Below are 12,531 nucleotides of genomic sequence, written 5' to 3'. Positions count from 1 at the left end.
CTCGTGATTCCGTTCCGATACCCTATCTCGTCAAGAGGACACATATGACCCACGAGCGCCGGCGAGAGAGCAATATAGGCCCCGGAAAACAAGCCGAGCAGTACCGAAAAGGCAATCGTACTGCGCTCGCCTACACCCGGGATCCACATGGCAAGGACGAGGACACCACCCACGTACGACGCCGCGATGAAGACGTTGAACCGGCCCAGCCTGTCTGCAGCGAAACCAGACACGAGGCGACCGACGAGACTACGCCGACGGTCAGAGACAAAGAGTGTACTCCGCAGACAGGCAGCCCACCCACCTGGAGCCGTTAAAGAAAGCCACCAAATTGTTCGCCAGCGGGTTAGCGATGCCTGCTCTAATTGCTGCCGTGGGGAGAAAGTTGATGGGCGTGTAGTGGCCAAACGGTACCAGAGACAGACCCCCAAGCAGAAGCACGAACGGTGGCTCGTGAAAGGGCTTCACCATGAGTTTCTGACTGAGTTGACCTCTCCTCGGGATGCCTTGCCTACGCCGAATAAACACGTTCGCCACGGAAAGCAACGCCGCTATGAGGAACGCCCCGGCGCGCATCGCCCACGCATAACCAGCGCTGTCAATCAACTTGCTGAGCATGATGGGCAAGACAACGCCGCCGACACTGGAACCCGTCGCCAACCCGCCGAATGCGAGGCCTCGGCGACGGTCAAACCAACCGCTAACACATCCAATCGTGGAGAGAAAGACGGCGGCAACACCAAGTGCGCTGCAGACGCCCTGCGACAACATGAACTGGTAGTACTGGGACGAGATCGAAGCCATCATCAGCCCAAAAACGTGGAGAAACGAGCCCACCATCAGAAGCGGCTGTGGCCCGTGACGGTCAAAAAGAACACCGATGACGGGACCGAGGGCCGACATAAGAAAGATTTGCAACGCGGGAATCCATGCAATCTGACTCGGCGTGTAGTCGCTCAACGGTCCCGTCGCGTAATACTCTTGGAATACGCCGACACCTGCTCGCCATGCTGAGAAAAGCCCCCATCACGCAGCACCCGAGCCAAGGTACAGACTCACTATTGATCCAGCCGTAGCTGCAAAACGAGACGCACCAGGCACCCAGGACGACTAGCCAGGCACGCGTGCCCCCGTCGACCTGGGCAGTGGCCGAATGCTCCGCAGAGTCCTGGTCCGCACCCGTACATGAGCTCTCCTTAAGGTGTTGGACTGCCTTTTCATCACATTCGGCACCTGGCTCCCATTTTGCCTCAACATGACGGATATGTTGATGGACATGATCCGTGGAATTCTGCTCGGTGATGTCGCGGCAAACCGATGACGAATCGCCTTGGCCGGTGACCTGGTCGTCTCTCTCGTGAAGCTGCCGCTGGCGCGTCCCCATGGCTTCCGAGGCTGTATACTGGAAAGTCAAATACCCTTTTGGGTGGGAGTGGCGAGGCGATCAAGATTCGCATGGCCTGATGAACAAAGTCCAAAAGAATCATCTAGCCGCCTCCCCCTCTTCTTGAACTGATCACGTCTCGCTCTACCCTTCAACTCTCCCCTCTCGAAGCTTGACGCTCATATCTGATTGGTGCTCCCCGCTGTGTTGGGCTGTCGCACAAAAGCTGGCGGGAGAAACCGGCCAGCATGTCCTCCATTTGCAGCCAACGCAGCAGGCCAGGCCAGCACAACGCATCTCCCTCGCTTGCCGAGGCGGCGATAGCTACAGCTCACTCACACTGGCGGGTGATTGCCGGCACAGCCAGTGGGACTTCAGGCCATGGCTCGGGCACCAAACGGAAGTAACCCGAATACCACTCGACGTTGGGCGATGAACCTGATGGCACGTCGGCTACGCTTCATTCTGGAGCACAAAGCAAGCCCGTCGCTATCCGTGAGGATCTGCAGCTCACGGGGCCTAGGGATTGGATACCAACTCAGCGGTTCGGCCACCTCCTAAGCTTAAACAGCTGATATGCTATTGGTACCCCAAGCTGCGGTGTCACAGAGCAACCAACGGTGATGCAAGTCAGCGTCTCTATCTGCTTACAGATCGCGACATCGCATCCATCTGATGGAGGCTTCTCCATCTCCTGGAATCAGCTATGTTGAACCTCTGAACATAAATACCGTGGTCCTCTATCCTTCAAGATCCCCCATGCATTGTTTACCAAGTCACATACTCTCTGTGAAATCTCTTTAGTTTCCCGTCGTCTGCCTCGCTCAGGCTGTTCGAGCTGCGATGCCTCCTTCATCAGAAGACAAGGAGGACGACTGGACATGCATATCGGATCGCGTGTCGAGAAAAAGGGTCCAGAACCGCATTGCCCAACGAAACCGACGTGAGTACCAACTGAACAATGACCCAGAATCGTGTAAGCTGAACTCTTGCCGTGACCTGAAGGGAAGAACCTCAAGAAAAGGCTCGAGGAACTTGAGCAGACGGCGGGACAGGGACTAAGACCTTGCACCCCACGCGAGGAGGACCAGGAATCCAATGTGGCCATCTTACTCAAGCTTCTGGCGTGGTCTTTGGAAGTGAATGGCGGCAGTCCCACGGGCCCCGCGATTCGGCAAGTCGTTGCCAGTTCACCGCCGATGTCTCAGTCCACGGCGGCTCCGATATCGTCTTCGACATCCAGCGACGGACTCCTTTCCAAATTGTCAGCGAATTACGTTGGAGACACTACCTCGCCAGATGGGATCATGTCAAGCAGTCCACAGCCTACAACACCCACTGATCTGGAATTCTTGAGTCTTCTGGGACGGTCATGTGGCAGCGATGTATTGCAAGTCTCGCCGGCATGGAACCACGATCCTTCGACTGCCTTGAGCAAGGAAGCCTGGAGCAACTCGGTGCTTATTGAGCCGGTTGCCTTAGAAGAAGGGGAGATGCCGACGCTGGAAGTCAGTAATCTTGTAAGTCCGGCTTCCATCGCTGCTGGACCTGCGACCTTCCCAACAGGTCGACTTCGTCAACCAGAAACCCCCGAGCAATGCAGGCTGGACGTCTTGGAGAGAACCATGAGAGCTGTACGCGACTCGGAATTTGGCAGCCTCGACTGTCTTGTTGCCGAATATTATACTGCCAACATGGATGGCCGTCCTGAAATGGCCCTTATGCGGAGACTCGACCGCAATCGACGATTGCCGCACCTACTGGCAAGTCTTCAGAGAGACTTGCCCACGTGGACGCAATGGGAGGCACAAGCATATAAAGATGAGATACTCAGATCGACAGAGAGCATTATCGCAGCCGAGCGTGCCAGCCTGGGCAATGACACAGAGCTGGAGGCCATGTTGCGTTCCACCTTGACCACTGGCGCAAGTCTCCCAGCATTGACGCTGCTTAGCGATACTGTTCAAACCCTGGTGAGTGCAAGTCCAGGCCAAGGCGGGATTTCAAGCCGGTGGCTGACTTATGATGGACTCGACTAGGCACCAAACACGTGCAACCTGCTCTTAGCTCTCGTCGGGACTCATGCCTCCGATAGGGACAACCTCGCCGGGCTTGCCATGACGATTACATGTCTTGGTGTGTCCAGACGTATTACCGAAGCAGGTCTGACTGGCGTGTGCAAGCTCATGCTGCAGGGCCTTTGTTCTTGATAGGACTCTGCAGAATATGGGTTGGAGCGGTGCTTCCCATGTGCGCTGCGTCCCCTTCCGGCTGGTCTTCCGCAGCGTTTGGCGTCCGCAAGGGTAGCACTACGACGCAGGTCATTTCGGCAGCTTCAGGCAAGCTTTTACCGAGCCTTTATGAATCGCATGAGTCATTCTGCTTCTGCGCCGTTTCATTATTCACGTACCATTCAGCTCATTTGAGAGGCCGACCGTGACTATGGGGTTATCACCCCTGGTTCTTAGAATATGCGATGCGTATGCGGCACTCATGAGGTGGGTTGGCACACTGTGATCCTCCAGGTTGGAAACGAGCTGCTCTAACTTCTTTTCTCCCTGGAGGTAGTCAATGGCTTCCTGAATGATTCCCTTTTTAACGTTTTCGGTATATACTCCGGGCAACTTTGCGGTGCCCCGGCGATCCAACTCTTCCATTGAGTAGGACTTCAGGGGCTGGCTCTCGCCTAAAACACGGCAGTTGCGAAAGACGTAGACCTGAAAGTGGTTGTCAGTGCCGATTTCAGCCGTGCTGGGCTTCGACCGGTCATGTTTGTCGTTTGCCTGCCGCGACTCGAGGACAATCGTCTGGAACGGGCCGCTCCGGATCTCATGCGCTTCATGCTTGACTCGGCCAGAGCCCTTGTACCAGTCCGCACTGTTACCCATTGTCACCCAGCTCCGACGGCTAAACCCATTGTGCAGGAGATTCAACTGCACCAGGGTGACGGGCTCGTCGTCCTGGAGAAAGGTCATCTGTATGTTGGCGTCGTACTCTCCAAAGTCTGCCACGAGGCTCTCGACCTGTTGCGGGGTGTACTTGCAGGACCGCACGTACTCGTCCCCAAACAGGGCGACGTAGTCCCCGTGCGTCAAGGTCTTGAGCACCCCAGACGGGCTGATGAAGCTGCTTACGACCTGCACCTTGTCTGGTCGCTTCAGCTCGCTCCAACCTGCCTTGACAAACTGGTACGCCGTGTCCAGGAAATGGTACCCGCTGTGCGAGACCTTGCCGTGGCCGGCGTTGAAACCGTGGTATGCCTCGTCGACGAGTTCGTGTGGCAACCTCCACTGCCCGTCGCAGTGCGTGGACACAATGTTCGTCACGGGCGAACCTGTCTTTCTCGCAATATCTCTGAGCATCCTGGAGGTGCTCGTGTATGCGGGGTGATAGCGGCGATGGCTAGCGATAAGGAATATCGTCTGCCGGTGTCGCTGCAGCCGAGAATACGCCTCCATCAAGTCTTGGTAGTCTTGGGCAATGCCGAGGGCTTGCGTCATGTCTGTGGCAGCTCCCTTGCGTGTAGTCACGGGCTTGTCCATGATGACGTGCAAGCCTCGATCGAGAGCCCACAGGCCGTAGACTTTATGTGCCTGTGGTTCAGTGCTGATAATGACGCAGTCGACCCCGTGCACACTCAGTATTGTGTTCAGCTTGCGGGTCACATTGTGTGGCATTTCTGTCGTGAAAGTCGGGACGAATGCGAGCTCAACTCCTGGGAGATGGGCATCGCAGTAGGCCGTGAGCTCGCCCCTCTTCGATTCGACGTCGACGGCGCAAACTAGCTCCGCTGAGCAGTCTGTCTTTAGAGAGAGGAGATGTTTGGCATAAGTCCTTTTGGCGTGTGGCCCGAGGCCGACGATGAGGAAGCGCGCTGGCTTCTTCTGCGTGGTACTGGCGACCTTGGTCATGTTGATGATCACGCACTTGAAGGCACGACTGGATATGTCTCTTTGTTGTATATGCGCTTAGCATACGTATGACAGAGCTTTTTCTGTTTCAAGTGAAAAGGCAAGCAGGTCGACTAGAGCACGTAGCAATACACTGGTGCTCTCAGAATTTGTGCTCATACCCAGATCTTCGATTCGTGAAGACCAGGAAGGGCATTTGTACTCGAGAATGCCCAAGCGAGAGATTGTTAGCTGGGCATGCATACGGTCAACCAGGCTATCAGACTGCCGAAAGAATTGTCAGAAACGTCAGAAAAGGGTCACCCTCTGACTGTACCCGGGAGGCATATCGACTGACCGCAATCGCTCCGTTGCATCCTCTGTGTTACACTGACACTGGTTCTGACACTGACACTAGTTCTGACACTGACACTGGTTCTAAACAGCGTGACGACACTGACACTGGTTCTAAACAGCGTGACGACACTGACACTGGTTCTAAACAGCGTGACGACACTGACACTGGTTCTGACACTGACACTGGTCAGCCCCTGAACAGCGTGACGACGTTCCTCACTAGGCGGCTTAAATATGCCTTCAACAGGCGATAGATTGGCTTTCAGGCGATCGATACCAGAGAGAATATCTCTTCAACGAAAGGAAACGTGAAAATGACACCGCATCATACGAACGGAACAGAGGACGATCCCCTAGAGATCGATGGCACTCTTCTGCCTCCCAAGGCGTCGAGCGACAGCCACAGCAGCAAGGTCCTGCACTCATCCCGATACCAGATCCCTCCTCCGCGCGTCATCGCCGCTCAGGGAAGCTACCTGACCCTCGCCGACGGGCGCACCATCATCGAAGCCTGCGGCGGCCCGGGCGTCACCTGCATCGGCCACGGAAACGCAGAAGTCGCAGAGGCGGTGCGGGCGCAGATGGCCCGGCTCTCGTATTGCTTCGGTTTGTACTTTTCCAACGAGCCCGCGGAGGAGCTGGCGCGGGCTGTCGTCGCGACGACGGGCGGGGCGCTCGCCAAGGCGGCGACCATGAGCTCAGGCAAGTCTTCACATCACTGAACGCCTTTGACGACTACTAGGTGGGAGCTGACGCTGAGTGACGCCCCCTTCAAGGCTCGGAAGCGGTCGAGGCGGCCATGAAAATGGCAGTCAAGTACTTCGCCGAGACGGGCCAGCCCAGCAGGACGCACTTCATCGCCAGAAGGGGCGGCTTCCACGGGACCACGGCCGGAGCGCTGGCACTGACCGGCAAGGCGGCCTTTCGGCACCCCTTTGAGCCTCTGCTCAAGAGCGACACGGTCTCGCTCGTCAGCATGCCAAACACGTACCGCGGGATGCTCCCCGGGGAGACGGAACCTCAGTACGTAGCTCGTCTCGCGAAAGAGCTCGACGACGAGTTTCGGCGCGTGGGTCCGCGCAGGGTCTGCGCCTTTGTGGCCGAAACCATCACCGGAAGTGCAGGCCATCTCCCCATTTCCCCCCTCGATTCCATACTGAGTCTGTTCTTGTTTGGAGCTCTTTGTCTCTGACTGTCTCCCCCTTCCAGGCAACGGGAGTCCTCGTCCCCCCGCGGGGTACCTCCGCGCCGTGCGCCGCATCTGCGACGACCACGGCGCGCTGCTCATCTTGGACGAAGTCATGTGCGGCATGGGCCGGACAGGGACAAACTACTACCACGCCTGGCAGGCTGAAGGCGCAGACGCTCCGCCCGACATACAGACGGTAGCGAAGGGCGTTTCGGGGGGGTACGCGCCCGTGGCGATGGTGCTGGCGAGTCAGGCCGTGGTAGACGGCATCAACCACGCCTCAGGCATCTGGAACCACGGCCATACATTCACGTCGCACCCCGTGTCCTGCGCGGCCGCGCTCGCGGTGCAGACCGTAATCAAGCGGGAGAACCTGGTACGCTATGCCGCGGAGATGGGCAGCCTGCTTGGGGCGCAACTCAGGGGGGCACTGGGGCATCATCCGCACGTTGGAGATATTCGAGGGCGGGGATTGCTCTGGGCCGTCGAGTTCGTGGCAGACAGGACGACCAAGAGGCCGTTCGAGCCTGAGGATGGGATTGCCGCGCGTATCCACGCCGTGGGGATGTCGGACCCGTGGAATATATTCCTTTATCCTGGCACCGGCACGGCCGACGGCTTCAAGGGGATCACATCCTCATCGCGCCGGCGTATATCATCACGACGGAGGAGGTCGGCGATATTGTCAGACAGACCACAGGCGTCGTCTGCCAAGTCCTAGGATCAATTCCACTCCTCTGATGCTCTGAGCCCGAAAACCGCGGTGGCAGTGGAACCCCTGAACCCCTGCTCTTGTGATGGACAATGTCTGAACAGGTTCAAGACTATCGTTCGGAGGGACAGGGCTACCCACGACTCTGCCTGCGGTATTAAAATTGCTCAAATAGTTCTCCCGTCATTATTCTGGCATTGAATTCTCGAAGCAGCCGAGAAGAACGTCAGACATGCGTCCTCAACGCTTGTTCGCAGTCCCATCAACTGTATAGGGTAGCCTGGCCGCTCCACCGATGCCCGACTCCAACCCCATCCTCAATCCCGAGACCCGGGGCTCCGGAGCCGACCAACCCACATCAGACGTCACGACTCACTCACCACGTCCTGTCGCGCATCCTGACAGCTCGTCATTCGCCTGACGCGACAGACACAATGAAGCACCTCATCCTCGTCGGAGCGTGCTACCTCGATACCATTCTCAGGTAAGCCAGCACCTCAGGCTATGGGAATCGCTTGCTGCCATCAACATCATCTTCATCATGACCCAGCCGCTGACCACACTCCCAGCGTCCCTCACTACCCAGAGGAAGACTCCAAGCTTCGGGCAACCCGCATCAAGGTTCGCCGCGGCGGCAACTGCCCCAACTCGCTCGAGGTTCTCCAGCAGCTCCTTGAAGGTCGCGAGGACCTGCGCCTCTACCTCGTCTCCTGTCTGCCCGACCGCGCCTCTGCGGCCGCCGAGCGCGTCGCGGCGTCGTTTGGGGCCGACTCCAAGGTCGACTTCCGCCACTGTATATACCGTTCAGGTCATGCCGAGGCCGCAAGCAGCTACATTATCCGCAGCGATCAGTCTGGCAGCCGCACAGTTGTCAACTACAATGACCTTCCAGAGATGACGACGACCGAGTTCGCGCGCATCGTCGCCCAGTTCGCTCCAGAAGACGACACGTGGTGGCACTTCGAGGTGAGGTCGGCGACGCATGGATGGCCCTGAGCGCGCCTCCGCTGACAACGGCTCGTTCCTCGCCACCAGGGTCGCATCCCCGACACCGCCATCGAATGTGTACGCCTGTTGCGACGCTCCATGCCCTCAGCCACCGTCAGTGTCGAGGTCGAGAAGCCTGGCCGCCCTGGTCTGCCCGAACTAGCCGCCGAGGCCGACGTCGTCTTCTACTCCCGCACTTGGGCCGAGGTACGCGACTGAGGCCGTTGGCTCTCTTCCCCGGAAAGCGTCTGCTGAAAGCTCAATACTCGCAGAGCCGTGGCCACCACTCTGCAGAAGCATGTCTCACCAACGAGCGACGACGCCCAGGGTACGCTGCACGACTCCTTGACCCGACCCTGCGTCGGCGTTGCTTCTTCGCTGACTGGGACTGGACGCCCGCGCAGATCTCTGGGCTTATGCACCTGGGGTGCACAAGGCGCCGCCGCCTTGTCTGAATCATCCGGGGGATGCCTCCGATGCCCCGTCGATGCACAGCCGGGAGGGATTCAGGTCGTTGAGTGAGTTTCGGTTTCCCCATCCCGAGTTGAACATCCAGCCCCCCACCCACCCCAAATCGCCGTCCGTGGCACGAGCGGCGTCGCGGAAACGTCATTGACGGCGCGAATTCGTAGCTCAGAGCTGACGTATCTGCTTACTTCGGTGTAACAGCACAATCGGTGCTGGCGACACCTTCATTGCGGGGATACTGTATGCCTTGGTGTGTCGGACGACCTCACAGCACCTCTCGGAGAGCCTGACTTTTGCTGTAAGACTTGCCACGCTCAAGGTCCAGCGTGAAGGCTTCGACAGGCTAGCCGCAGACCTTGACGCAGACCATCGTGTTTTGTGAACCCCGCCCCGGCGAGGTAGGTCTTCCTCTTTCGCTCGTGCGGCGGCCTGCGAAACAATAGGCCTCGGCCGCCCGTGTTGCTCCTGCGGTGTCGCCTGGTTGTATCGAGAGGAGAGGGTTACATGGGGCCTGAGCCAAGGTCTTCTCGAACATCGGGTGCCTTGCTCTCCACGGGATTACTCCTCGTGCGGTCTCGGTGCTGGTGATGGGGCGGCGCCCGACTTCTGCGTTAATCGGAAACCATCACGAGCCATCGGGCGTCACAGTCACCAGGAACATCCCGTAGGTCGGGGATCAGACATGCGCCGAACCGTATCATTTGCTTCGCCCTGGAGCCGGTCCCCTCTGTCAGCCGCGCTGCGAAGCCTCCGGGACGGCCAACTTGGCGAGTAGGGTTGCAACTGGCGAGGGGGCCTTTTAGTGACTACACGCACTGTCCTGCAGTCACGGTGCAGGGCATGTTGAGTGGCCATGCACCTCTCCGTGCAGGCATTGCTGCATACGCACAGCACTTTAGCCGGGTGTTTTGCGACTTCGACGACTTGGACCACTTGCCGGAGGGGCTGTCACAGGCTCTCGGATCCCCGTGGGCGTAGCACTTGCGTGTGCCAGAGAAGCTGCACAGCAGTCACTTGAAGTCCTGCAGGACCGGCACGGACGGGCTTCCTCGGCCGCCAGTCTGTCTCGCTGCCAAGATATCCAGCGCTTGGGCTCTCGACCATCCTTCACCTCGGACTCGACGGCCTTGCTCTGGTGCTAGATAGCGAGTCAAGCTGATTCCTCTCTTCCGCCGACCCCCTTGACGGCAAGTGGGCACGGGGCTTGATGCTCGAAAGGCAGGGCGAGGAATCGCAAGTGTGGACAAGGACAAGTCAGGCGGTACAGACGGAGTCATGGTTCTTTGTCTGGGCTCTCTTTCCGGCCCGCGTCCGACATGCAGCATCGGCAATGGTTCGTGAGCGCTTGTCGCCGCGCCACTGTGCCGCAAATATCTTTCGGTTTCGGCCGCCCGGACTTTGCTGGACGGGCCTCTTTCGCCGCCCAATCGCAATGGAGGGGGTGTCGTTGTATGGACCGCCACAGCTCCGTGTGCCGTCCTCCTTCTATCAGAGAATCGTCAACCAGGGGCGGCGGGTCGTGACTCCTTTGGGGCGCCTGCGAACCTCCCGGTGTCCGGTCATGCCTGCTTGGCTGGACCCAGGTGATCAAGGCAGCGTTGCGCCTGGCACGAAGGACGAGAAACGGGCGGCTGGCGTTACTGGGGTTCCAGAGGTCGACACGACTTCCCACCCCCCAGCTGGGCCCGAGGTTGGGGCTTCATCTATCTCTCCCCACGCCTGAACGGACGAGGGCCACCTATTGCACGCGCGTCGACATGTGGGCGACCCGTAGCTTTCAGTTACGCCACTCGGGGGCGCCGTACAAGCAGAACTTGAGTTGAGCAAATGTAGAAAGTACAGTCCAGTACTCACAATAGTACTGTACAGTCCACAAGTAATTGCAGCAAGGAACGCTTCCATCGGGGGTGCCACGACACGACGACCCCGTAGAGAGGCTCGACGCATAGGTCCCCACACCCCAGACCATCATCCTGGTTGGACAGGATTCTGTCGAGCGCACCGTGACCGAGATGGCTCCTTGTCCGGTTGGGTTCAGCTCAGGTCAGCAGAAAGTGCAGCGACGCCCATGCCCATCAACATGAGCCCGGGTTTTGGCCGTGCGTGCCTCCTCTCCCTCAACGCGGAGAATCAGGTCCCAGCTCACGAAGCCCTGCGAGCGCTCTCCGCCAGGAACTTGGGCCCTGTTCAGCCAATGACAGTGAGAATCGTGCTGTCCGCGGCAGCAAGGAGGGGTGATGGAGGGAGGCGTGTGTCAAACGGGACCGCAGGGGCATGGGCGCCAAAGACGGCGCCCTACGAGAGCGGCCAGCCAGGTCCAGCTGCGTTTTGCAGCATTGCCGTCGTTGGCACAGCACAGCCTTGATGCCTGTTGGGCTTCGGCCGAGCCAAGGGCGACGACGCGGTTGCTCGTGCGCAATGCTGGACTGGACATTCGTACATGCAGCAGTGAAATGCCAGCTCTCGTCAAATCAAACCGCGCGTCTCAGACGCTGGCAGCCGAGAATTGATCTGATCCATGGCGCACATGTGAAGTTGCATGGACATTTGCCAAAGCTGGAGGGAGCAGTGGTTCCTGCCCGCCCACTCCATCACAGCATGTTGGTCCCAACGAGGGCGTGTTGATAGCGGGCGTCCCTCCGCACTTTGTCATGGCCAATGCTGTGTCATCCTTGCATCCGAGGAACGCAGACTTTGTTGCGGACCTCACTCACGTTTGACGCTTTGGGAACCCTCAGGGGGCGTGTGCCTGCGAAAACGGGGCAGCCCTTGGTGGTGGCACCCGTGGTGACCGCGTGCCCGGCCCAATCCCCTGGCGTCTGCTGGGGCGATGCAGATAATCAAATCGTTGCGTCAGAGTGTATGGCTGGCGGCGTGTGAGACTGCAACCACCACTGACTTGCGAAGCGATCAATTTTGAGGCGCCGCCCTGTGATATGGGTTTTGCTTTCTTCACCCTTGGCTCCCGTCGATCCAAAGTTCGCCTTGAGTACTTGCACTATCGTGTTGCGTCAGCAAGGGGCCACAGCTTGTGCCGCTGGGCACCGGGGGGGACCTCTTTCGCGCTGGCTCTGGTTCATCCTTGCATGTTTCACAGTCATCTCACAGATCAGCCTCCGCAACGGAAGCATGCTTGGCCAAGTCGCGCAGCAAACGTCGCGTTCCAAATAGCCCTCTGCCGCAAGACACAGCAGGAATCAACGGCAACGGAGCAGCCTCGGCGACAGCGCGAAATTTCGAATGCAGATTGTTTCTCGGCGCCTGGGCCATGCTGCGACATTGCGTCCGGCCCTGGCCTGCTTGTCGGCGGCATTGCACCGGGAACAAATGTCGCGCTCTATTTTTGCGAGAGGCAACAGCCGGAGCGGTACAAGCACGGTGGCTTGGGCCTTCACGGGTCACCCAGAATCACCCCCGCGTCGGCGGGTCTGTCTGCCATCGACTAACCGACTGCCTGAACTCGCAGCCCGAGTATTGACCTCCTGACTCGAGGCATGGGGCAAGCTGACGCCGGGTGCAAGGCAGGGAGGGGAGGCACGAAAGG

The 12,531-nt window shown here is 58.7% G+C and overlaps 4 protein-coding genes across 4 annotated transcripts; 3 read left to right on the top strand and 1 right to left on the bottom strand.

The window, feature by feature from the left end:
- Positions 1-3,786: 3,786 nt before the first annotated feature.
- PLICBS_009312 (uncharacterized protein) lies at positions 3,787-5,295 on the bottom strand (the record flags this gene model as incomplete). Its single annotated transcript, XM_018324924.1, has 1 exon — positions 3,787-5,295. The coding sequence occupies one exon, from the start codon at positions 5,293-5,295 to the stop codon at positions 3,787-3,789; it is 1,509 nt and encodes a 502-aa protein (XP_018176318.1).
- A 650-nt stretch (positions 5,296-5,945) lies between these two features.
- Positions 5,946-6,353, top strand: PLICBS_009311 (uncharacterized protein; the record flags this gene model as incomplete). The annotated part of the gene is made up of 1 exon (XM_065601609.1): positions 5,946-6,353. The coding sequence occupies one exon, from the start codon at positions 5,946-5,948 to the stop codon at positions 6,351-6,353; it is 408 nt and encodes a 135-aa protein (XP_065457681.1).
- Positions 6,354-6,436: 83 nt separating this feature from the next.
- On the top strand, positions 6,437-7,541 carry PLICBS_009310 (uncharacterized protein; the record flags this gene model as incomplete). Its single annotated transcript, XM_065601608.1, has 2 exons — positions 6,437-6,749; positions 6,841-7,541. The coding sequence occupies 2 exons, from the start codon at positions 6,437-6,439 to the stop codon at positions 7,539-7,541; spliced, it is 1,014 nt and encodes a 337-aa protein (XP_065457680.1).
- A 425-nt stretch (positions 7,542-7,966) lies between these two features.
- PLICBS_009309 (uncharacterized protein) lies at positions 7,967-8,738 on the top strand (the record flags this gene model as incomplete). Its single annotated transcript, XM_065601607.1, has 3 exons — positions 7,967-8,016; positions 8,102-8,498; positions 8,568-8,738. 3 exons carry the CDS (start codon positions 7,967-7,969, stop codon positions 8,736-8,738), a joined length of 618 nt encoding a protein of 205 aa, XP_065457679.1.
- Positions 8,739-12,531: the final 3,793 nt, after the last annotated feature.

This window comes from Purpureocillium lilacinum (genome assembly GCF_023168085.1).
Source record: "Purpureocillium lilacinum CBS 284.36 DNA, scaffold_7, whole genome shotgun sequence".
In the NCBI taxonomy this organism is placed as follows: domain Eukaryota; kingdom Fungi; phylum Ascomycota; class Sordariomycetes; order Hypocreales; family Ophiocordycipitaceae; genus Purpureocillium; species Purpureocillium lilacinum.
Note: the sequence above shows the minus strand (reverse complement) of the source record. Positions and strands in the feature narration are given on the sequence as shown.